Source organism: Cryptomeria japonica, chromosome 5 (assembly GCF_030272615.1).
Source record: "Cryptomeria japonica chromosome 5, Sugi_1.0, whole genome shotgun sequence".
NCBI lineage: Eukaryota > Viridiplantae > Streptophyta > Pinopsida > Cupressales > Cupressaceae > Cryptomeria > Cryptomeria japonica.
This window is the reverse complement of record NC_081409.1, coordinates 722898931-722926031: the sequence shown is the minus strand read 5'-3', so window position 1 is coordinate 722926031 and position 27101 is coordinate 722898931. Positions and strand designations below refer to the sequence as shown.

The window sequence follows — 27101 nt, the reverse complement described above, 5'->3', positions numbered from 1 at the left end:
GGGATCATTTAGAAATACTAAATGAAGGAGATTCCACAGTCAAGATTGCAAAACTTGAAAGCTTCCGAGTTAGGTATGAACATCTGAAAATGGAAGAAGATGAAAGGATTTCTGCTTTTATGGAAAGAGTAAATGAAATTGTTTTGGGTATTAAATGTTGTGGAGGAACCCTGAGTGAGGATGAAATTGTTTCAAAAATCTTAAGAGAATTGCCACCGGCATATAAAATGAAGGTTACTGCTATAAATGAGTTGAGAACAATGCCTAATACATCAGTAACTAGGGATACATTGATTGGAAAACTTTCTGCCTTTGAAATTGAGGAATTTGGTCCTATTGCTACTATAAAGACTGATTTGGCCTTTAAAGCATCAACATCATCTGCTCCATCATTTGACAAATCAGACTGGAAAGCCTTTTATGCAAGAGAACTTGAAGAAATGAGGAAGGAGAATGAAGAGCTTGAAGAACTTGAAGCACTATTTGCAAGAAAAATGCCAAAAGGTCCAGTTGGAAGTAAGTATGAAGGTAAAGCACCCTTTAAATGTTTTAACTGCAATAAGATTGGTCATATGGCTTCGAGATGCCCTGATAGACATGCTAGACTAAGAGAAGAAGCTAGAAGGACATACAAGCCTAATCCTGAATATCAGAGATACAGATTTAAGAAGAACAAAGACAAATCTCGTTACATTGTTGATGAAGGTGTGACTGATGATTTTGATGAGGATCCAGCAAACAATGGATGGGTTTTTGTTGCTATAATAGAGGAGCAACCGGCACCTACTGCCCAACCGGTAGAACAAGCCCTAGCAGCTAAAGTTGAAGTAAAGGATGAATGGATAATTGACTCAGGATGCTCACATCATATGACAGGAGACAAAGGTAAATTCTTGAACTTTCAAGAATACAATGGAGGTTTAGTAAGATTTGGAGATGACAAAGCCTATTCAATCAAAGGTAAGGGTTCAATATCTCTTGATGGTAAGCATAACACTGACAATGTCTACTATGTTGAAGGATTAAAGCATAATCTTTTAAGCGTTGGTCAATTAGTTGAGAAAGGATTTCAATTACAATTTAAAAATGGAAAATGCAAAATCATGAATAGAACTGGTTTGGAAATTGCAACCGGTAATCAGACTAGAGGTAATATCTTTCATTTGAATAACAGTGAAAAGGCATGCTTAATTGCACATATAGATGAAAGTTGGTTATGGCATAAGAGACTATGTCATGTAAACTTTGATTGCATGGTAAAAATCAGTACTTCTAAGACAGTTAGAGATCTACCTAAAATTGTGAAACCTCAGAATACTATTTGTAAGGAATGTCAATTTGGAAGACAAGTTAGAGCTAGTTTCAAAAGTATTCTAGAAAAATCCAATAATGCTCTTGATTTAATTCACACTGATTTATGTGGTCCAGCTAGAACTAAATGCTTACAAGGTGATAGATATTTCATGTTAATTATTGATGACTATTTTAGAATGTGTTGGGTTACTTTTCTCAGAGAAAAATCATAAGCACTTGGGAAGCTCAAACTGTTCAAAGCAATGGTTGAGAATGAAACCGGTAAGAAAATCAAATGTTTAAGATCAGATCAAGGAGGAGAATTCACATCTAAGGACTTTAATACATTCTGTGAAGTGAATGGAATCAGAAGACAGTTATCAGCACCTCAGACACCACAGTAGAATGGAGTTGTTGAAAGGAAAAACAAAATTATCTTGGATGCAGCAAGAAGTATGTTATCAAAGGAAAATCTACCACATGTATATTGGAGAGAGGCAGTTAGCACTGCTGTCTATACATTCAACAAAGTTCACATCAAAGGTGAAACCGGTAAGACCCCTCATGAACTATGGTTTGGTAATACTCCTAATCTTAAGTATTTCAGAATTTTTGGAAGTAAATGTTATATTAGAAGAGATGAGTATATTGGCAAATTTGATCCTAGAAGTGATGAAGGAATATTTCTTGGTTATTCATCTAAGAGCAAGGCATATAGATGTTTTAATAAGAGATTGCAGAAAATTGTTGAAAGTACAAATGTAAAGATTGATGAACAATTTAGAGGAACTTCAAGGTATATAGACTTTGAACTGGCAACAGAAATTGTGACAAATGAACCTACACTAAATCCACCGATACAGAATGAAGATCTAGTTACCTCAGTATCATCAGAGGATTCCATAGTAATTGAAGAACAACAACAAACTAAGACACCCCGGTATGTAGGATTGAATCATTCTGAAGATCAGATAATTGGAAACAAATTTAAAGGAGTTATGACAAGAGGAAGATTGGAAAATGAAGAGGTATGTCTTATTTATCAAATTGAACCATCATCTATCAATGAGGCATGTGAAGATAAATTTTGGATTAAAGCTATGGAAGAAGGATTAGGACAAATTGAGAAAAATAATACTTGGACATTAGTTCCCCGCCCCAAAGATAAAAATGTAATTCGAACCAAATGGGTATTTAGAAACAAACTTAATGAAGATGGTAAGGTTGTCAGAAATAAAACAAGACTAGTGTGCAAGGGATATTCTCAGAAAGAAGGAGTTGATTACAATGAAACCTTTGCACCGGTAGCCAGAATTGAGGCAGTCAGATCATTCTTGGCTTTTGCAGCTCACAAGGACTACGAAGTTTATCAAATGGATATTAAATGCGCATTTTTGAATGGAGATCTTGAAGAGGAAGTATATATTGAACAACCTGATAGATTTTCCTTGACAAATGACAATGATATGGTTTGCAGGTTAAGGAAAGCTCTGTATGGACTGAAACAAGCCCTAAGAGCTTGGTATGCAAGGTTGGATAAGCATCTTTTAAAGATTGGTTTTACTAAAGGAAATGCAGATAGCAATTTATATTACAAAATAACTAATGATGACATCTTGATTATTGAAGTATTTGTTGATGATATAATTTTTAGAGGAGAAGATGGATTATGTAAAGAATTTTCTATTAAGATGCAGTAAGAATTTGAAATGTCTATGATTGGAGAAATAAAATTCTTTTTAGGATTGCAGATTTCATAGACTGATAAAGGTATATTTTTGAGTCAATCCAAGTACTTGAAAGAATTACTAAAGAAATTTGGGATGGAGAACTCTAAACCGGTAAGCACACCTATGACTACAAATGACAAATTATCTCAAAGCGATGAATCTACACTTGTTAATCCAACTAGATACAAATCTATGATAGGAGGTTTACTGTATTTGACACAAACCAGGCCTAATATTATGAATGCAGTATGTATTGTTTCTAGATTTCAAAGTAATCCTAGGGAAAATCATGAATCAGTAGTAAAAAGGATTTTTCGGTACTTACAAGGCACAACAAATCTTGGATTATGGTATCCTAGAGATGAAAACTTTGACCTATGTGCATACACAGATGCAAATTGGGCAGGAGATGTGGATGATAGAAAAAGAACCACTGGAGGAGCATTCTTTCTTGGAAAAAGATTAGTTTATTGGTTGAGTAAGAAACAAAGTTGTACATCTTTATCAACAACAAAATTATAAAATGTTGCAGCAAAAACTAACTATACACAGGTACTATGGCTTAAGAAAATGTTGAAAGATATAAAGGTAAAGTGCAAGGAAACCATTACTATATATTGTGATAACATTGCAGCAATTGATATATCTAAGAATTTGGTATTACATTCTAAAACAAAACATGTTTCTATCAAACTGAATTTTCTAATGGAAAAAGTTGAAGAAAAAGAGATAAAACTGGTTTATGTGAATACTAAAGAACAACTTGTAGATATTTTCACAAAACCTTTGCCTAAGCAGACTTTTGAATATCTCAGAGATCAGCTTGGAGTCATACCACCACCGGTAGAGACTTAGACAGTTGATGATTGTCATCAACCGGTAGAATTGAAAGACAAATCTTTTACTTCGGTCTTTGAGGAGGAAGCTACTTCTCAGGGGGAGTAGTTGGTATTTTGTATGAACTTGATTTTTGTAACTTTGGCATTTGATGTCAAAGGGGGAGAGATATCTATGGAAAAACACATTATCTTTTGAGGAGAGATTGGTATTGAAAATAAATCTTTGGATAAACACATGTTGCTCCCAGGGGGAGAGATTGTTGTCTAAAGGAGATTGTTGGTTTTTGGTATTTGGCATTTCTGTTTTGGCACTTTGATGGTTTTTCCATCTTGTGTTGCCATCAATGCCAAAGGGGGAGATTGTTGGTATTTTGGTATGATTTTGTCATTGATGTCAACACCTATTGAAAACTAGCACTTTGGAGATCCAACAACATTCACTGGCAAGCAAGTAACTATTGCACAGTTACTGGTATATGCTTCACCGACAGGATATAATGTTCACCGATACCTAGAATGATATGGAAGACACTTGGTAATGTCAAAAACATCGTGTTGACACTTTGTTTTGAAGAATTAATCATTGGTATATTCATATTTACATATTTGCTTTCACCGGCAAATAGGTCTAGGGTTTTCTAGGGTTACACCGACAGGTTTATCTTTTCCAAATCAACATGGCACGCTATGGAGATGATTTATTATTGATGTAAATGCATTAAGATGACATGTTTAATGGGTTATTGCATCAGATATTATATTGTATGTAAAATGTTTTTATTGTAATATCTTGTAGAGCCGACCTACTAAAATTGGTCTTAGGTTATGGTATAAATGGAAGATCTTATTTGTAAGATCAAAATGTGGAATGCGAAAAAGAATTGTGTGAAGGTACATGCGAGATTAAGCAAAGGTATACATGAAGACATCATTTGAAGGTGAAGCTAGGTTTTTGTAGAAGCATATTAGCATTACACTGGTACTGAATCCAACATATGAAGATGCTATTTTGTGTAGTACATTCTTATTGGATTTAACCATCCAACTGTAGTTAGTGTGACTCCCATTTTGTGATTGAGCAATGAGCTCTAGGCTGTTGGCCTTTTTGCATGTGCAAACCCCATTTATGTACACTTACTATCTGCAGTAGTATCATATGATTGTGGGTAAGGTTTCTCACCATGGTTTTTCCCCTTACAGGGTTTCCATGTACAAAATATTGGTGTTATGTGTTGTGGATGACTTTATGTTTATGTTTCATGCATTAATCCTTACCGATATAGCAATTTACTATTAACATTGTCTACCGACACATTTAACTGGTTTACCGGTATTAAGCATTAAGTTGGTTAATTGGTTTTTGGTTTGAATTTATTAGACAACCGATTCACCCTCCCCTCTCAGTTGTCTCCGGGACCTAACTCTATCAATGAGTGTCTTGCTAAAAAAATGGCACTTATATCGGGTATCAATCTCAATATGCCTACCTAAGCTACCCGTATCTCTGCTACTAGAGGGCGTGGGTTTGAATTCACAGATAAAATGGGATCGAAAACCCTAAATTTGGGGTCAAATGATTCTGTTTCTACCTTGTATATTGACTTTGTTGCATCTATATCCACCTTTGCCCTGATCACCATCGAAAGTTTGAGGAGAAATTATGTTGTTTTAGGCATGTAATCTTTGACAAATTCAGAAATACTAGCAATGGTGCAGGAAGGAGATTTGGAAGGCGATGGAGCCCTAAATGAGAGCGAATTTTGTGTTATGATGGTTCCTCTTAGTCCTTCTTTCATGGCGGAGGCCGACAAGTGGTTGCAAAAATATTGTTTATTTTTTTTTCTTTTTAATCGACAATATTTTTCTTTCTAGATTCCATGGCATTGGCTAACACTATCCAAATTCCAAATGCATTTTTTAAATTATTATATTATTTAAATTTAATAATCTTTTATCTTTTGATATTCTATAATCCATCATTAACAAACAGTTAAAAAAGACAATGATCATGTTAGACAATATTGAATGATATATTTAATTTTTGAAAAGCAATAAGAGCAAAACATAGATATTATATGATGGAATGCATAAAAACAAAACATAACTAGCATACATATGTTAAATAATAATAATATATATAATACGTTGAGTGATAGCATTCTTGAGATGTCTATTATCTATTTAATGTCCATTTTTGGGATTTAGTTGAATTTAGTCTTGAAACATTAATTCTAAATTAAGATGAGAAATGTATTATATTTATAAATATAACTTTATAATAAAATTATCAATTATAATGACCTTAATAGTATAATCTTGCTTTAGGTCCTGCAAACAATATTAATCACTAGAAATTGACATTAAAATTCATAAAGTATTAATAATCAATGATAGAATCTAAATCCCTATAAACATCATTCAAATCCATATCAATACACCATAATATCATTAATATTTGGTTCAAGGCATATTCCTTATAGTGAACCACAGTAGGAATTTATTGGAAATGCTTGCAAACTGCAATCTCAAGGGTGGTCATCCTTGTATTGTGAAATTATTGAAATATAATTAGATCCATTCCATCCTTTAGTCCACCTCAGAGGCTAGCCACCCTCCTCAACCCATATCTCCTTCCCTCACTCCCTCACTATCCCCCTATCTATTTCTCTACCTTCATGTCTTCTTTCCTTTATCTTCCCATATATCTTCATTTCTCTTTCTCTTCATAGATATATCTACCTCTATCTTCATCTACCCCCCTTTATCTCTCGACATATTTCTCTCAATCCTTCCATCTAGATCTCCCTCTTTCTAGACCTTTATATCTATATCTCTTTGTCTTTCTATATGGCCCAACCCTCTTGTTCTCCATGTCCATGTCTATCTCTTTCTCTATCTCCATCTCCTTACCCCCTCTCTCTCTCGCTCTTCCCCCTCTATCTCTCCCTCATTTTGTCCCTATGTATCTCTCTCCCTTCCACTCTCTATATTGAAAACATAATATGAGCCTATTAGTAATAGATCTTGTTTATGTTATTCTTTCAAAGGTTTTCTTTCAGTTGTCCAGATCTTTGTAAGTGGATGCATAATTCACATGAAACTATCTCTTATCCATTGTAACCTTTATTGCACAAACAACATCTTTTTTCAATTGACTTCATGTATTGCACAAATGAATGCTAAAAGTAGATCATTTTTTTCATAATTTACCTTCGACACATCTTCGGCATGCCCATTACACACTAAGATGCAATTGCTAGTTGTTTATATATCATAAAGTAGGATTGCCATATAATGAAAGTTAAGAGCTTTTGAACACAGTAGTTACCTGGTACGGAGGCACTAAATAGGAGTTAAATCCAAAGCACGCAGTGGAGAGACTGGAGTAACATGACATTCTGAATAAAGTGAAAGAAAGAAATTTGAATAAAGTCAAATTATATAAAAACACTTTTAAGTACGAGATCACATCTTAAAATAATAAAGTTTGTTGCCACTCTTATATACGCTGCATGCCTTCCAAGTATCATCTGCATGTATTCCAGGTATCATTGCTGCCTTAGGATTTGGTGGCCTTTGTTTGGTGGAAAGAAAGGCAGAAGAAAAAAGGTTGTGTTCAGAGAGTAATTTAGTTTGCAAAAGAAAGACAATCAAGTCTTCTTGTTTTATTTTGCAGAGACAATTTCCATACTATGCATCTGGTGAATTTTAGAACATAATAGACCTTCGGATACTCTTCTTTATTTATTCATTTATTCCTTCATCAAAATGCTGCATTCTCTGTAAATTTCATGCATTTGGCCATATATAAGGATCCAAATCTTCTCCGAAGAATCATTCCTATCTCTTCTTACACCCTTAACTCTTTTTAGCAAATGCAGTTGTCGAGAGCAATGCCAGATTTCATAACTTTTTCCAGCGTATTACCAACCCGTGCTAAAACAGAGGCTTTGGAAGAGGGTATCGATATACATCAAAGTGCAGTTGAAAATGGATTTTTTATCAGATGTAGTAGTTACAAGTTCTCTGGTATAAATGTATGCAATATGTAGAAGTATTTATAAAGTGCACAGAAATTCCATAACCTTTCCCACCGTTCTCCTTGCCTGATATTTTTACAAGAGGACTTCTATCAAAGGATAACAGTAGAGGATTGTTATAGTTGCAATCTCACCGGTAGACATGTGCAAAGGTAGAAGCTTAGTCACGCACATGAACTGTTTGACAGAATGCCTCTAAAGATTGCAATGATTGCGGGAGTCGCACAAAATGAGAAATTAAGAAACTTCCGAGCAAACGAATTGACAGGCTTAAGCCAAGTTCCGCATACTCTACCAGCAAATTCTCACGGTCTTAGAGCAGGGTACGGATACCCATCAAGGCTAGAGAAACATTGCCATGTGTTCATAATCGCGAAGACAGAATGCCAAAGGGTGAGGGGGGATGTGAAGAGTCGACGGAATGAAGAGAAGAAGGGCTGAAGCAAGAAAATCCGATCAAGCAAATGAATTGATTGTAATCCTTTGCATATTATAAAATGTGAGAGAAAAGAGGCATTGGGCAGATTGATCAAGTAGGAGTGGAATGAACCCAAGAGGTTAGCGTGTGCGGCTGCCAAGAGTGGAGGGTATCGGCCCAAGATAGTGAGGGAATTGGGAGATCACAGCCTGAGAGAAAGAAAGGGGCTTGTGGTTAGAAGCAGACCAATAAGGGGAGAAGGGGAGGAGAATCAACCCAGTCAGCACAAACAATTGGGTTTAACCAGAGACGGGACAAAGAATCAAAGAGAAAGAGCTTTGTATACTGAGAGGGGCCAAATGAAAGATCATGCATGTAAGTTTTGTTTTGCAGGTTTGATGTGAAGAAAGTTGAAGTTCTTGTTGCAATCCAGTATTAAATTGTAGCACTTGTTGGTGTTTTGAGTTTTGAAATTGTAAGGCAAGAAGTTTGTCACAACTCCACATAAACTGTTACTTCAGGATTTTTATTTATATGTTCAAAGGCTAATTTAAAGTTCAGATCATAGCACCCTCTTTTTTCTGGTATCTAGGAGTTTATACTAGGGATTCTAAAACTTGTATTCATCTGCTTTATATTTGTAATCATTCTTAAACCTGTATTTATAGGGAACTTTAGCAGTGAGTTTTGCAATTTTGATGTATGCATTTTTTTGCAGCTATACATACAATCACCAGCAATTCATAAATCGGAATGGAGACGGCTACAAAGAGGAAAGATCAACTTGTTTGCAGAGCGAGCCAGGTACGGTTTGTTAATTATGTACTGGTCTTATCTTGCCATAGCTTTTCAGTAACAATTTTTTTTTTCGCTTTTCAGTAACAATATTATTAAAACTATAAGTAATGCTATTTATGATTTGTCTTTTTTGGCTCACTGACGTGGAGCGCAGATGAGTAGATACAGCCCATTTGAAGATCAAAATCGCACGCAACTTCAAATGCATCTACCAATGTTTTTAGGAAATGGATTCCTACTCAGAAAAAATCAATGGTCAGGATGCCTGTGATCGTCTTGCATCCTCTGATCACATCCTCTTTCTCATGATCTGCACCGTCGATGTTCAAAGTCAGCCGGTTCATCTCAGATAAGAAGACGCCTTCGGCGTAATTACAAAATTAGTTTAGGACCACAAATATCTTGACAAGTAGAATACACTTTTCACCGGTGGATAGAATTTTCGACAATCATCCAGTAGCTATTCTTACACACATATTTTGTGTTTCTGAGAGTGAAAAGTGCTCGAGTGTAGAAGCAAGTAGGTGGTTTGTTTAAATTAAAAAGCTATCATGTTTAATTCAGGCATGGTGTTTAATCCCTCCAATGGAACTTCATAAAGGTTTTTAGTTCCTATTGTTCAGGAATTGGCATCTCAGAACATTCACAGACTTCCTTGAAGGTATAACAGATCAGAGAAAGAGCGCCCAACTAACTCTACTCATCAATTGAATATCCCCATAATTGATATGGGCATCTTTTTGAGAGATTCGGATCTCTGCAGGCAAAAGGAATTGGAAAAACTTGGTACTGCATGCCAGCAATGGGTTTTTTTTCAGGTGTGCACATCAAAATTGTTTATAAATTATGCAATAGACTAGCAATTGTGAGAAAGTAGAAGTTTATATACTAATTGTATTGTGTAGTACATTTTTTTTAATACAAATAATGACATTTATCATTAAAAAAATGTTTCAATTCTCTATATAATTTATACTAACATTGTTATCATTGCACTGTGCTGCTCTATAAACCCTTATTATATTATTATTTTGAAGGTGATTGTTTTAGCATCCTCCTGCCTCTTACTAATATATGAGATGGTTTCAGTGTCATACCTAGCCCATCATATATATTCTGTTTAGGGGTGAAGAAGCAAACCGGCGTTTGTTTATATCGATCATACAAACATCATGTATAATTCAGCCCTGGTATTTAATCCATCTGATGGAACTTCAAAAAGGTTTTCAGTTCCTGTTGTTCAGGAATTGGCATCTCAGAACCTTCACAGCCTGCCTGAAAGGTACATCAGATCAGAGAAAGAGCGCCCAAATAACTCTACTCCTCATCAATTGGACATCCCCGTAATTGATATGGCCATGTTTTCGAGAGATTCGGATCTCTGCAGGCAAAAGGAATTGGAAAAACTTGGTACTGCATGCCAGCAATGGGGATTTTTCCAGGTGGGTACATCAAAATCGATTATAGATAATGTGGTAGATTAACAATTTCTAGAAAGAAGTTTACATATGAAGAGCTTTTGACAATCACTTCAAGTAAACCCAATTAATTGACAACAGGGTTATCTTCCTAAGGCCATCATAAATCGTAAACCAGATGATGTATAGAAACCAGATTTTAGGAAAAATTTCCTTTCTTAGACTATAGTCGTTTATCTATGTGATGGCATACTAATTGTATAAAATATGAAAAAAATTATAAAGCCGTTACCCATATGATGGTTTCCATATCATATCTATTCTCCAATCTTACTTATTTTAGTAAGATAGCATCTGTCTCCTTGACAGGCTGTGAACCATGGAATTCCTCTGTCTCTGATGGAAACGATGAAGGCAAATGTAAGGGAATTCATTCAACTACCTTTGGAGGAAAAGCTCAAGTACAAAATACAAGAGATTGAAGGCTATGGCCAGACCTTTGTAGCCTCAGATGACCAAATACTGGACTGGGCAGATGTTATGTCGTTGACAACTCTGCCTCCAGAGAATAGAAAAATGGAATTGTGGCCTACAAAGCCATCAGATTTTAGGTACCTATATATTTAGGGTTTATCATTTAATGATCTCATGTTGATAAAATGTTATTGGATTGATCTCATGTAAAGTCTATTTTCCCTCTTTTGCTATGTATGTGTAAACCATATCTACTTCTTCAATTCCATTTTTTCAGTCCATTGCTTCTATCATTTTCATTTTCAATTTGATTGCACTGCCCATTTGTTGCAGAGAAACCGTGGATCAATACGCACTTGAAATTCAAAAGTTTGGGAATACAGTTCTTTGCCTTCTATCAGAGAACGCTGGGCTAAAACCAGACCATTTCATTAATATGTGTGGGAAAATGATACAGTACATGCGATTGAATTACTACCCACCCTGCCCAAGACCAGATCTGGTTTTAGGCATAAGCCCTCATTCAGATGCAAGTGCTTTTACAGTGTTGTCGCAGGATGATGAAACAGTTGGGCTACAGATCTGTAAGGATGGTGAATGGGTTCCTGTTCAACCCATCCCTGGTGCCCTGGTTATCAATATTGGGGACATGCTTGAGGTAATGATGATGAATTTTACCAGTCTTTAGGCCAAACCGATCTGTAGAAACTATCAAACTGTTTTAGCTTGTTCTGGGTTTTTTAATCCAAGTTATGAATGATTTCCTGTATTCAAGATTTCATGTACAAAACAAAACTTTGCCCAGTCCAAGTCCATTATTGATTTACTACTTGGGTGTGAATAATGGGGACTAATGTTTGATTCCACCAGATCGATATCAAATCTAAATTTTTTTTTCTGTATTTTTATTCAGGTGATAAGCAACGGAATTTATAAGAGCATTGAGCACAGGGCAGTCACAAACATGGACAGAGATCGAATCTCCATTGCCATGTTTTGTAGTCCAAGTGTGGAAACAGAAGTGGGTCCTGCTCCTGAGCTCATAGATGAGTTGCATCCCTGTCAATACAGAAGATTCATTCGTGCAGACTATGTAAAAAATTTGTATTCTGGAAAACTTGAAGGGAAGAAGAAGAAGATTGAATTTGCCAAAATCATGTTATAAGTTTCTTTTATTTGAATTTGTTCAATATGGCTAAGACCATCTGCATTCAATTTGATGAACAACTTCTATCATGGGCTTTTACGGGCTTTTAATTTAAGGAATTGCTCAGTGATCAGTAAAAGTAATGAACTACACGATTAAGTAATGTTGATTTTCTGTGAGTTGCAGTTTTAAACATAGGTATAGATATCAGTCATTAGAAGAAAGTGGCACTCGATATTAAAAAGGTACAATCTAAAAAACATATAGCGCCTTTTGTACATAGATTTTCTAAGAAAATTTACCGAGCTTTTTACAGAGATATCATGTTGCAACTCTCTTCCAATAGTCATCATTTATTAAAGAAAAATCTTCAAATCTCACTTTAAAATTATGCATGTGTTAAAGGCTTTCTGGTCATAAATTTCTCCCTTGAAACGATACTTTCGCATCCACTCAATTATTGATTAACTCTGTAGAAAATGTTACAGCACGTCATACTGTTGGAGACATTTTTCTTTTTAGCAATAATATTTTGTTTATGCAGGAACGGGATGGGGGCTAACTAATTTAGTTTTTCATTATTTGGCATATTTGGTTGAAAGAAAAAAAACCAGTGGATCTTTCAAGATGGTTGCTCAATATTTGTGGTGGAGAATTATTCACACTTTTCATGCGACTCTCTATTTGTGATGGAGAATTATTTACACTTTTCATGGGACTGTCTTTGATCAAGTGTGATCCGCAGGAGATGTGGACCCTATAGATGTTGATATTTATCTTTTCAATTTAAATAAAGGTTTTTATACAAATACATCTATATTTATCTTTTCAATTTAAATAAAGGTTTTTATACAAATACATCTATATTTATCTTTTCAATTTAAATAAAGGTTTTTATAAAAATAATTACATGAAGGCTCTTTTCAATTTAAATAAAGGTTTTTATACAAATAATTACATGAAGGCTCTTGCGATTTTGTATGACATGAAGAGAGGTTGTGTTTTTGGCTTGAAAAAAATTATTTGAGATGTAGACCCTATAGATGTTGATATTTATCTTTTCAGTTTAAATAAAAGTTTTTATACAAATAATTACATACATGAAGGCTCTTGCCATTTTGGATGACATGAAAAGAGGTTGTGTTTTTGGCTGTTGTGTTTTGGCTAGAAAAAGATTATTTGTGAACTTGATTTGCAAGTGGTGGTGACTCTATTGAATGCATAATGATTTGATGATGTTAATTAACACTTAGCTTTGGTTATTGGGTAGATTTTGCAGTTGCATAGTTCTTTGGAATCTATTATTTTTACTCACATTCCTAGGGAGTAGAATAGAGTAGCAAACTACTTGGCCAAATAGGCTTATGATCGAAGGGAAGGGTGGAATATTGCGGATAAGAGATAATTATCTTTGGAATTGTCTCACATGTTGGAGCAGATAGTCGATGGAGATTGAGTTGTTTAATGTTCAATTCATTGTTGGGCTTTTGGCCTTTCTTGCTTTGTATTTCAATTTGCGTTGAATAAACTTTTACCCCTCTTCTAGTTAAATATTTTACAATACAACATCTAAAGGAAACCTCTAAGAATAAAAGTATGGATATTTTTATTATTTAGAGGACAACTTATAATCTATAGTTATTGTTACTACAAATTCTTTGAAAACTACAAAAATTATCTAATATCTTCTAGATTGTAAAATAAGAAAAACTTGTTTTTTTTTTTCTTAAGAAAACAATATATTTTTCTCTTAAAAAAAGTATCGTTTTAAAGATGAGAGAAGAATTTTCCTTTACTTCATTGTCATAGTCCAATTACCTCCACCTTAACAACAACAACAACAAAACAAAATTTACTGTATACCTACCTAGGCCCATTCATCACCTTTTTTGCAAACCAAGAGAAGTTAAACTCCACCGTAGATTCTCTAATAGAATCGGTTTTCTAAACATGTATATGCAACGTCTAGGGTATGAATTTTATTAAGAGCTACTACTCCACCTCCACCAATAGCCTATCTTACAAAATATTATTTAATCATAATTTGCTTTCTCCTACTATGATAATTTAAATTTTTAGCCAAATGAATGACTCTTTGACTATCACACAATACATAAACCTTGTCCTCTACCTTTTCAAACTCACCCAATAGACCCATCATCTAAATTACCTCTTTTCATACATGTGATACAATCATACACTCCACCTTAGCATTAGATAAATCAATTGTTCCTTAAAGATTTGACATCCAAAAAAATAGATCATCAATTATAAAAGATACAATAATCAAGTATGCCTCTATGGTAGAAAAACACCCATTTCATTGCCACCTAACACTCTCTACTTAGATTTTTCATGTATCTATTGACAACACCAACTATATATGAAATACCTGCTCTTGTACATACCATCATATACATCAAGCTTTCTATTGTACTAGCATATGGTATACAAAACATACAATCTTTTTTCCTCTTTATTACTAAGACAAAATTGAAAGTTTAAAATGAGAATTCAAAGGGATATTAAATTCTTCTTATTGAATCTTATGAGGATCTTCTCTACTTACTTTGTTGTGACAACGAAACTGTATCTCGTTCATTGTCTCTACGCATTTCCATGCCCAAAATATGTTTTATTGTTCTTAGTTCCTTCATATTAAACATCATTTCCAACTAAGCCTTTAAAATGGTGATCTTAACCATTCTTTTTCTTGCTACAAGCATGCCATAAAAGTATAACACCAAGCTAGTGAAAAAGCCATTTTCAAACTTGTAATGTAAACATAATGGTCATGCTCACTTCTCAACATGAAATAATCAAACTTATTGTACCATTTATTAGATGACAACTTTAGGCCATGCAATGGCTTCCTAATTACAAACCCTTATAAACCCTTATATCTATTCCACATATACCTCCTCATCCAAATCTCCATGTGAAAATGATGTTTTAGCATCTCACAACTCAACTAACTCAAGATCAAATAAAACAAATAGTAATAATTCTATATGAATAAACATAATGTTAACAACTCGTGAAAATATTTCATGGAAATCATTACCTTTCTTTTGAGAATAACCCTTTGCTACCAATATTACTTTGTACTTTTCAACTTTATCATCAACAACCTTCTTCAGTTTGCAGACCCATTTGTAATTAACAACTTTCCTATCCTTTGGGAGTCATACTAGATCTCATGTTTTATTCTTCTTTAAGGAAATCAATTTCTTTGTTAATTGCCACTTTCATTTAACACTTTTAATACCATTCATCATTTTATAATAACAACTAGGTTCCCCATTATTAAAAATCTTTTCGAAGTAGATGAAATGTAATAACTATATTATCACATTTAGAAATAGATGAAATGCAATCTTAGGATAATTTCAAATAAGTGTATAGATCTTCTTAGATTTGGTTGTGACATTTTCACATGTTCTTGTATATTTTCTATATCCTCATCTTCTTTTTCAAAAGATTATTCTTGCTTCCTATTTTTTTTTTTTGTAGATGGATAGATTTCTAACTAAATTTGTTGATATTGTGGCATGTGTTCATATTTCATTTAAGCTTCTACTATAATTAATTTTATAAGAGGATATCCATCAAATACTATGTCTCTACTAATGATGATTTTGTGGATAATAGGATTATACAAGTTGTATCGGTTAACTCCATCATCATATCCAACAAAATATACTTCTTTGATCTAGGAACCAACTTAGAATGTTAATCCTTAGAACAAGAGCATATGCATCACAACTAATTTCTTTCGGATTTGAATAACCACAAGGATGATCTGTCTATTTCTCTTCAATATTATTACACTCTATTTCAATAAATAAAGATTGCTTTACTACATAGTGAGTTGTAGTGTCTACTTTTACCTATATCTCTTTCTACGAATTGATCATTATGAGCATCTCTTTACTCTACAAAAGATTCATGTCCATGCATCAACAACACCATTTTGCAAGGGAGTGTAGATTGTGGTTTTATGCCTTTTGACTCTAACTTGCAATAATTTTCAAATTTGAAATATGTGGACATATCAAATTTACTTTTAAGAATATGGAGCCACACATTTGTAGCTCATAATCATTTTATCACAAAGAAAGATGATCCTAAAAACTAAATATTCACAATAATATTAGCATCTCATACACAATTAACAACTCATACACATTTAAACACACAATTATATTAATTTGTTTCTCAAAAAAATAATATTTATTGTATATAATACTTATAATATTAATTTGTTTCTCAAAAAAATAATATTTATTGTATATAATACTTATAATATTAATTTAATCACCCACATGAACACTAATTCCTAACTTCCCACTTAGTAAAAAATGGTGAGAAAGTACAATACATTAAGTAGAAACAAAATCATATGCCCATGCATTCTTTCCAGCCTATAGATTACTATCTAGACATTGTTGCACATGATCACCTGCAAATGAGAAATTATCTTACTTTTAATTCAAATGAACTTATCATTGGCCACCATACTTCTAGTAGGTAGGGGATATCTAAAGCTAATTGATCTCCTATATGATATTTACAACACCATCGATATCTACATTCTCCTCTTTTCAAACTTAGCAAGTAAATATTTATAATGTTCTCAATTGTAGCCAATGTTGTTGACTATCGCCACTTTATCTCTAATATTAGCATAGGTATCTACCATTGCCACTAGAAGTTAACCCTTGAAAAATTAGTTGATTTGGAACAAATAGTTTTGACACCAATGTAATTTTAGAGCCTTCCCACTAATGACTAATGAAAAATTGCTAAATTTCATCCAACCTCTTATGCTCCATCCTCCAGTTAATTTGCTACATAGCATATTTATCTTTTAATTTTAATTTTAGACTACCCTTAATGAAAATAAGATTGAAGATGTTTGATTCCATTGATAATGTAGATTAAATTATAAAATTTAAACACATTGAAATAAATGTATAAATAATTGATTTTATAAAACCAATAAACTAGCAATTTTATTTTAGAAATTATTAATAGTAAATACTAGCAAGGTTAATGCTTTTGTAATGACCAATTTGACATAGTCAAATCATTAAATATACTGACATTTCAAAGCCTCATTTTGATTCATAGAACTAACCTTTACATGAGTCACTTTGCCCATAAACAAGAATAGAAATCCTAATTGGAGATGACTAAGTGGAGAGAATTGACCAAATTTACTTAGATATCAATGCTACTGATAATGCCCATAAACACATAAGAATTTAAATACTCAAGCCCCTAACACTACTATTCAAAATGAATTACTCCATACTTCCTTGTAAGTATCACAAAGCTAGGTACCATTCAATAGCTTCACTACAAACTTGATTGACTTTACTCATGATAATTTCTTTTTGAATGTAATAAAAAATAAAAATATAGAACTAGCAGCTACTAGAAGAAGAATTTATACAAAATATTGTAGCCTAATCATATTCTAATAACCATCCATTAGAGAAACATGGTAACATAGAAGAGTGGAAGAAAATATTATCTTATAGAAAGATGACCAACACTATATGATCCAATCTAGTATTTTCATTCATCTTAGGGGTGAAATCCATGTGTAGATTACACATTATATATGCTCTCCATCATATAAATACAACTATCTATTGTTTTTTTGATAGACGATATTAATCTGCTCTAATTCTTCATAGTAATTTTTTTTGTTGAATCATAAATTAGTTATCAGGAAACTATCATGCATAGTTATTTCATTATTGGTTCAATTGTGGTGCCCCTTAACTTGATAACGATCAAGGGTAGGATCAAACCATAAACAAAATGATTGCTCTAAATTACCTTCACCTTATTCAGGGCTTCTTTAGCTAGCTATTTCTCTCACCTTCATTGTTTCAAAATGATCGTGGATTTTATCTAGAGATGCATTGATTGGAAGTTCTTGGGCCTCCATGTGGGCCTCTCAATAAAGCTCGACATTTCTAGTGGTAGCATCAAATTTCATCCACCAAGGCGGGGATTGTGATGGAGCTAATTCACCTAATCTCTCCTCAACCAATATTGAAGCCTTAGGGGTTCCATTTTTTATAATTTTTTTTTTAACTTACAAGAACCCATCCTCCTTTATTTTGGATTGTTCTAGATCTATTTCCTTCTCACCTAGATTAGGAAATTTCACATAGTTTGGTTTTGACTGGCCCCAACCTTTGCAATTTCCACAAAATAACAGTGAAAGGTTTGTTTGATGAATAATGATGAATAATAGAAACCCTAACTAGTACTAAGAGGGTTTGGAGGGGGGGGGGGTGGTGAATCAGTATATACAAAAAATTCTCTCCGCAACCTATCAAGTTAAAACAATCTTAATTGGTTGTCTTAATTACTGGACTTAACCATGGCAATATCGTTTAAACACAGTAATACTTTAGACAATATAAACAGGTAAAATTGAATACTTCAAATACATACAATACTTGATAACTACTTCATCCATAAACATATGCATGTGGTATATCAGCAACACCATAACCATTAGCTCTGTATGCATAATCACTTAAACAAAGAATACTTAATCATCACATGAAAATGCACAACTCATGACACAGATTTTTTCACGTGGAAACCCAAATGGGAAAAACCACGATGAGGATGAATACCCACAAGCTTGTTTTGAACTCTTTTGAAGTTCTCTTTGTTAGGAGCCTAGTTTGGTTAAAGACTTTACAATAAGGTTCTGCTAGGAACCGATCCTGTTAAAGATCACCTGGTTAAGGGATGGATATATACCCTGTTAAAGGTTACCTTGCTAGAGGATTTAAAGAACTCAATGAACTTGAGTCACCTGGTTAGAGGATTTATAGTAAGCTTGTTAAAGCTACCCGACAAAGGGATTTTCCTTTTGTTGAAATGGTTAGAAGACAATAGGTAAAACTCTGATCTGATAACAACACTATATGCTAAGGCCGATCCTTTTCAGTTCCTCTACTCTACAATCACACTCTGTAGTTCTCTCTCACTGGTCTGTGAAGTATCTCATCACTCGGATACATACACAAATTTTTCCAACAACTTATAATAACAAACATCATCGACCTTATAGACAATAATTAGGTCAGCAGCATAAACCCTAAACCCTAATCATTTAGGTTTACAATTACAGGCGGTCCAATCCTAACCGTTCAAACATTTTATAATAGAATGAAACAATCTCCAACAGATCACAAGTCATTCTACATCATCTATTCTTCACCGCACATAGAAATCAGTAACCCATCATGTTTTCTTCTCATATCGCTAAGAAAAATGTTCATTCCTAAGGTAGACATTTAATGCAGTTGATCCTTCACATGCAAGATCCTCAAGGAAATCCTTCACGTGCACAAAACTGACATGGCATCACGATCTCATCCTCATTTCTTAGCTAAAACATCATAGAATATCATCTGTTGCATCATACAAGCTAGATTGCCAAACTGGAAACCCTAGAGCTGAGACTACCAACCGGTAGTCACACTTAGTGAAACCCCGACACTTGTTCACTACATCTATTCATACCGGTTCTTCAACTTGATCATCAAATAACAAGTTCTTCCAATACTCATATCGGTTGACCTATACTTATTGACATCAAAGACAACATACAATATTATCATATCATCATGTGCCAACATACCGGTTCATCAAATGCCAACAATCTCCCCCTTTGGCATTGATGGCAATACTTACTTAGCGTAGCATTGCAATAAGAAACATCATAGACCAGTGCCAACAAAAATATCATTAGATATCATACAACAGATATATTCTCCCCTATCTCATATCTTCTCTCCTTATTATATATCTTCTCCCCCTTTGACAACAATGCCAAAGTGGAGGCACAAGCTCCTATACTCCACTATGTTGCTCCCCCTATGAAGTAGCATTCTTCAGCACATCAATCCTTAAATATTTGTCACTATAATACCCGACTGATGTGGAGCACACATCTTTAGTTGACTTCATGAAGGGGCAAAACCCCTAATTCACCTCTTAAATAGGTAAATGTAGTCTTTGGTAAGGGCTTAGTGAATATGTCTGCTAGCTGCTCCTTACTGGAAACATGTTGTAATACAACCTCTCTATTTTGAACCTTCTCTCTCAAGAAATGATACTTGAGTTCAATGTTCTTAGTTCTAGCATTCAATATCAGATTTTTGGAAATATTGATTGCACTAGTATTGCCACAAAATATACTCACTAGTTCAGATATAGGTACTTTGAAACCATCTAATACATGTTTCATCCAGATTGCTTGAGTCCAGTTCATAAATTCTGCCACATACTTCACTTTAGCTATAGACTAAGAAGTAAATCTATGCTTCTTACTTGTCCATGAGACTAGTCTTCCACCAAGAAAAAATGCTCCACCAGTTGTGCTTTTTCAGTCATCCACATTACCTCCCCAATCTGCATCGGTAAATACCTTGAGATTAAAATCACCATTGTATGGATACCACAGTCCATAGTCAACAATCCCTTTCAGGTATCTAAGAATCCTCTTGACTGCTACCAAGTGGGATTCTCTTGTACTTTTCTAAAAATGAGCTACAATGCCCACTGCATGAGCAATATCTTGTCTGTTGTGCACCACATACTGCAACTTACCAATCATTGACCAATACTCCTTCTCATTTACTAATGTTGAATCATCTTCCTTAGTCATTTTACAGCTGGTCACCATCGATGTACCAACCAGTTTACTCTCCTCCATGCCAAAGGTCTTCAATACCTCTTTGACATACTTGGACTAGGTAATGAAGATACCCTCTTTCATTTGTTGAATTTGTAAAACAATGAAAAACTTTATCTCCCCAATCAAAGACATTTCAAACTCTTTCTTCATTTCATCTGCAAATGCATGGTTCATTTCATCATCTCCTCCAACGATTATGTCATCTACAAATACTTCATAGATCAGCATCTGATCACCTTCAGATTTTAGGTAGATGTTTCTATCCTCACTTGTTCTCTGAAATACTATTTTCATAAGATGAGAGTGTAATCATTGATACCATGCCCTAGGTGCTTGTTTCAATCCATACAGGGCTTTGTGTAATACACACACTATGTTACTGTCTTCTGATAAGGCAAACCCATCTAGCTGCTCAATATACACTTCCTCTTCTAGGATTTCATTTAAGAACGCAAACTTTGTCGGCATTTTTGATGATTATGTTGTGATTGTCATTGATGGACACACACTAGCTTTGAGATCACTTTTGGTAGGAATGAGTTATGCTCAACTGGTATTATGTAGTAGTCTTGAGACTATCGGTGTTATGTAGAAAAGTGTTTACCGATCTCAAGTGGTATGAAGACCCAAGCGACATCAAGACCTCAAGCGGTTCGAGGATCTCAAGCAGAACGGAACAAAGGAACTAAAGCGACATTTATCATTTTCCTAGTCTTCATTTTTGTCAACCGGTAATCTATTTAATAAATGAACCGGTATTACTCTGAGTTAACAACCGGTATTATTTTTTGTGATGAGTTACCATCCACAGATACTTTGGCAGTGATTTTATGTCGTGTTACCAAATGTGTCTAGATACACTGAACCTAGGAACTTGCAATGTAAATCCTATTGGACCGACATGAAATCAGATTCCTTTATAAGGACATCATGTCTAGGGTTTTAGTTGTTGTTAGGGTTTAAGGTGATTGTTGAGATTGTTGTATGTGCGATTACAGAAGGAGAATAGGTTTGTGTGAAGAAACAGAGTGTGAAGTGTCTGAAGACTGAAGTAATGCTAAAATGCATTAATAATAAGCTATCAAGGATCTAACCAAGCACAGTGTGCTAGTATTTAGGTCACTCACTTGTTGATTACTTACATCTTCGACAAGTATTGAAACCCTTAACCGGGTAGGCTTGGTAGAGCCTTTGTAAATCCTCTAACAAGGTGGTTCACAATTGTGGATCTGAAATCCTCTCACAAGGTAGTCTTTAATCGGACTTATCTCCTAACAGAGATTGAGATTCCTAACAGGATATGTTCTGGTAAAGAACATTGTATGACCTTAACCGGTCTGGTTACTATTCTGTAGATAGTTACTTGTGAGTTTCATCTCACCATGGTTTTTCCCATTTGGGTTTCCACGTCAAAATCTCTTGTGTTATGGTGATTGTTCTTCTGTGGGTGAATGCCTTATTTGCTGTTTGGTTTGCATTTGTGTTAACCAGTTTGTTTGTAAAACTATTTTACTGGTTTACTGCTAAACTATTTAAGTGTTTGAGTTTAGTAATTTTTTGTATACTAATTCACCCCCCCCTCTTAGTATTCGTCAATTGGTATCAGAGCCAACCTTTCTATAAGTCTAACCACTTGGAAAGAGATATGGGGGAATACATTGTGAGGGAACTTACTCATTGGCTCACTCAGACTGAGCAAGCCTATGATGAACTTAAATTCAAATATAAGGCCTCTCAGGCAAAAACAAGAGAGCATGCTGAAAAAATGATGGAGCTAACTGAAAACAGTTCTTCTGATGAAGTGGACATGGAAGCCCTAGTTCAAGAAGTGGAAAAACTGAATGAATCCAATACCAACCTGAGAAAGGAGTTGGAAGGATTGACTATCCGAATGTGTCAAGAGCTTGAGAACCGGAGGAAAACTAAAGATCTGGTAAAAGACAAAGATCATGAAATCTCCGAGCTGAAGCAAGAAATCAATGTTCTCACCGCTCATCTCCAAGAGAGTAAAGTGGAAAAAGAAGTGCAAGGTGAACTAAACATGGATATTTCTGAGAATGCAACCTTGAAGGAATCTAATGCTGCTATTTCCAAATAACTCACTGAGTCAAAGGAAATACTTGCCAAATTTAATAAAAGCACTATTAAGCTAGAGCAAAAGCTTGAATCAACTAAATCGGTAAAGAATACTAATGGACTTGGTTTCTCTGAATATGAGGAAGGTGAGACCTCTGGAACAAAAGATGGAGCATCAAAAAAGCAACTGACACCAAAGGATAAAGGTAAGAAGAATTTCAAACTTGTTTGCTTTAATTGTCTCAAGGAAGGACACATTGCCAATGTATGTAGAAGTAAGACTTATTGTAATTTTCCTTATTTTCTAAACAATAAGCCTAGACCCAATAGATTCAATGGTAATTGTTATGCATGCAACAAGTTTGGGCATAGAGCATTTGAATGCAGGTTTGTCATGCACAATACCAGAAGGTATCCTCAAAGGAGTCAAGGAGTTTTTCTTGAACCCTCTGGGAACCAGAATCTAAATCGGTTTAATACCTATAATCATCAGTCAGGTAGCGGTGGCTATCAAGCGGCAACCAGATGGAGAGCAAACTGTTTGATTTGTCATGGTCATGGTCACATTGTTGCAACATGCAGAAGGAAGAATGGAAACATGAATAATGGACCTTGGAGAGCACCTGGAATGGTTTGTTATCATTGCAACAAACCGGGTCATACAACAAGATTCTGCAAAACTAGAAAGAATATATCGGATGATATACCAGTCACTCCAGAAGGAAAGATTGATGTTGAAACTATTCAATCAAACATGAAGACAACTTGGAAAAATAAATCTAATGAAGTGTTACAAGAGGAACTGGTTTCTGCACCTGGTGTGGAAGTCGTTGAACCGACAAACTAAGCATCAGAAAAGCTTAGGGGAAGCAAACGGTGAAATGTTTCGAAACCCCAATCTACACTAGTAAAAGACCTTAACCGGTATGTGACATCTGTCTCTTGGCAGAAGACCGGAAATGGTAAAAAGGGAAATTAGGGTTTATGCCCTAATAGTGGAGCATTTATTATGGTAGGTGAAGAACTTGTTTAAAAGAAATTTTCAAGCCATTTTTCACTTATCAGTTTTCGAGTGAAGAAGTTTTCAAGTGCAGAGCGACAAAAGGCGACTTGCATTGTGATTCAAAGAGTTTTCAAAACCTTGAAAAAGAATCAGAAGCCAATATCAGTCGGTCAAGTTTTCAACACAAATCGGTATTGCAGCAACCAAAGGAGTGTGTGGTGAAGTGGAATCTGAAAGCCCTAAAGTTTGGTTTACGAAGGTATTTTTCAAATTTCTTTATTTATCGTGGCCTCTGCATCACACTCTAGTTCTAGTGCACTAGTTGATTCAGTAGATTTCATCCAACGGAAGGAAAAATATAATGCCCTATCCCAAATACTCGCTAGAGTCATAGTCGAGGAAGGCATTTCAGATTATATTGACTGCAAAATTGAAGACTTATGATCCCTAATGATCCATTCTCAGTTAAGCCTATTCTGTGGGAAGGACAAAAAGATTAAATCGGAATACAACATCTTAGAAAAGAAAAGGTTTCATAATGCGGTCTACTTCCTTGAAGAGTTTACAGATGATCACATCTGCATCATTCTGAGCAGAGTGCACAGTGGCAAAATGTACTTAGAGCGGACACACGACATCACATCGGAAGCAATTAATCCCATCATCAGTTTCTATAACGTTGGTGAAGTGCCAGCCCTAAGGAAGATCAGCAAGACTGAAATGACCAAGCTCCCCAGTTCTGTACATGACCAATGGGGAATGACCATCAATCCCATCAATGATGATTTGGTCAAGTATGCTTGCATGGTAATAGGTTACCAGACATTCTATTTTAGCAAGATCAACTCTGTCTCTACTACAGTGGTAAATGTTGCCTACCGGATGATCAAAGAAGATGCCTCATTTGATTTATGCACCTATATGGATAGGCAACTTCTGGTAAATTTGAAGTCAATTAAACATGACAATGCCTTGATATTTAAGTTTGGACAACTATTGGTTGGGTTTCTCTTCTACTTCCAAGGTTACTTCCTAGGAATTGGAGATATTCAGTGGTCTGCCGACCAACCGGTTACAAATAAAATCAAAGAAAGTCTTCAAGTGGTTGGAACCGGTTATCCGAAAGTTCTGAACAAATACTTTGATGAGTTCGGACGCAAAATGAGCCAAAGAGTAAGAATATCCGGTGGTATTATCAAAAAGTATGAGGAGGACATCTGCTTCACCATCAAAGTTGATGAGTGCATAATAGAGGTGGTTGAGCCTAGACAGGAAGAAGTGGAACCCATGGGATATGAGGTGATGTATGACATGCTAGATGGGTATGCCTATACCCTACTTGCCTCGCCTCTTGATCCAAAGGAGAAGAGTACTGACACCTATTTGGAAAGGGTAACACCGGTTGAAGAACCTTTAGTAAAGAAGGGAAAGGAAGTGCCATCTGTATCGGCACCAGTTACTTCAGCTAGTCCCAAAGTGACCAAGCGGTCACCGGCAAAGAGGAAATCGAAAGTTGCACCCGCCAAGGTATTTGAGAGGAAGCGGAAGACAAAAGGCAAAACACTGGACTCAAAGGACACTGTATCTGATGAACAACTTAAGAAGACTAGGCAAACGAGGAAGAAGACAAAGACAACCAACAATGAACTAGCAACATCTGCACTGGTAAATATTGATATTTCCTCTTATAAACCTTTGTCACATTTTCAAAGGATAGTCAATAATATTAGAAGAAAATTGCTTAGTGATTTGCAACAATATTTTGATGATTTCAATGACAATGAGAAAGAGGAACTTGAATAGGAAGTCATTCAACATTTATGTGTTAATGATTGGTCACCATCAGAAATTAGATCTGTGACACCAGATTCTTTATATAATTCTTTAGATAACAAATGGCACATTGCCATAGAGAAGGAACAAGAAATAAGAGAGGAAATATTTGCACAATATTTTCTTAATGTGTCAAATTCAGAACTTTATGAAGTTATGGAAAAATACAAAGGCCTCTTCTTCATGAGAAGGAGACTCTTGTTGCTAGAAGGAAAAGTTCCTGAAGTGGTAAAAGATACCCACTCTCATGCCCAAGCTGCTTTAAGGTTGTGTAGCATCGTAAAATTGTGACACTTGCAATTTCGACTACATTTGGGTCTTCACGATGGCGGCTATAATTGAAGATCTGGAATCCTTGTGCAGAGACGAACAGATCCCCCTTCGTTTCGCGGATTTGTCGGAGGACCGTGTGCACTCCGGGCGCCATCGTCCCGTCAAATTTCGCTCAAAATTGCAGGACAATATCGTCTCAACATTTTACTGCTAATTCCAGGTCTACAGCTTCATCCCGTATCTCTATCTCCGTTTACCAGCGTATCTTTCTTACTTTCACATACACTCCTAGTTTAATCCTTCTATCTACATTATTTACAAAAGAGGGTATCCTTGCTGTCTCAACCCTTGAAACTCATTTAGAATTCAATCTTGCATTGTGTGGGATTGGATCTTGTGAATTTCAACCCCTCTTTTGAATGTAAAGTCTCTCCTAAGTGAAAACCGTCAATCCTAGTGACCTCCTTTCTCTCTCCTTGGAGTGGGGGGAACACCTAGGGTTCGATTTTCCACTTTACATTTTGGTGAACCCGACGTGAACATCCTAATTCTGATTATTCATGGTTAGATCTGAAAATTTTTTGCTTCGTTAATTACATTTCCATGTTTGATCTTTTGCAAATTTTAGAGGTTAATTGCATGAAAACCCAAAATTTTCTTTTTAGTAATTGAGCTTGTGAAATGTTTACTTGTTAATGCTTGTTTTAGATCTACCCTTCTAATGCAAATTATCAATTCATATTTGTGCCTTAATTCTGAAAATTAAGTGGTTAAGTATCAAAACCCTAATTTTTAAAACCCTCTTGATTCAACCTTTGACTGATAATTTCATTGATCAGAACACCTCCAAATCGGCTGTAACTTTGGATTCCGCAACAAAATGATAATATCTTTCATCCTTGAAAATTTTGAAAAAAGTTGCGAGGACTGTGTGCACCCCGAGTGCCATCTTCCCCGACATTTTTTCCAAAATTTCGGGAGCTAGATCTTACTGTATTTTTCTGCTAGAATCCAGAATC

General features: G+C 35.0%; 1 protein-coding gene across 2 annotated transcripts; it reads left to right on the top strand.

Annotated features, from left to right (window-relative positions):
• The first annotated feature begins 7461 nt into the window (after positions 1 to 7461).
• Positions 7462 to 12476, top strand: LOC131032841 (oxoglutarate-dependent flavonoid 7-O-demethylase 1). 2 transcript variants are annotated; one of them, XM_057963911.2, is made up of 8 exons: positions 7462 to 8695; positions 9039 to 9124; positions 9273 to 9638; positions 9742 to 9936; positions 10208 to 10560; positions 10906 to 11147; positions 11344 to 11668; positions 11924 to 12476. In XM_057963911.2, exons 5-8 carry the CDS (start codon positions 10291 to 10293, stop codon positions 12173 to 12175), a joined length of 1089 nt encoding a protein of 362 aa, XP_057819894.1. In that variant the 5' UTR covers positions 7462 to 8695; positions 9039 to 9124; positions 9273 to 9638; positions 9742 to 9936; positions 10208 to 10290; the 3' UTR covers positions 12176 to 12476. The 2 variants fall into 2 exon arrangements, with proteins under 2 accessions (XP_057819894.1, XP_057819892.1); XM_057963909.2 differs by having other exon boundaries at positions 9273 to 9936.
• Positions 12477 to 27101: the final 14625 nt, after the last annotated feature.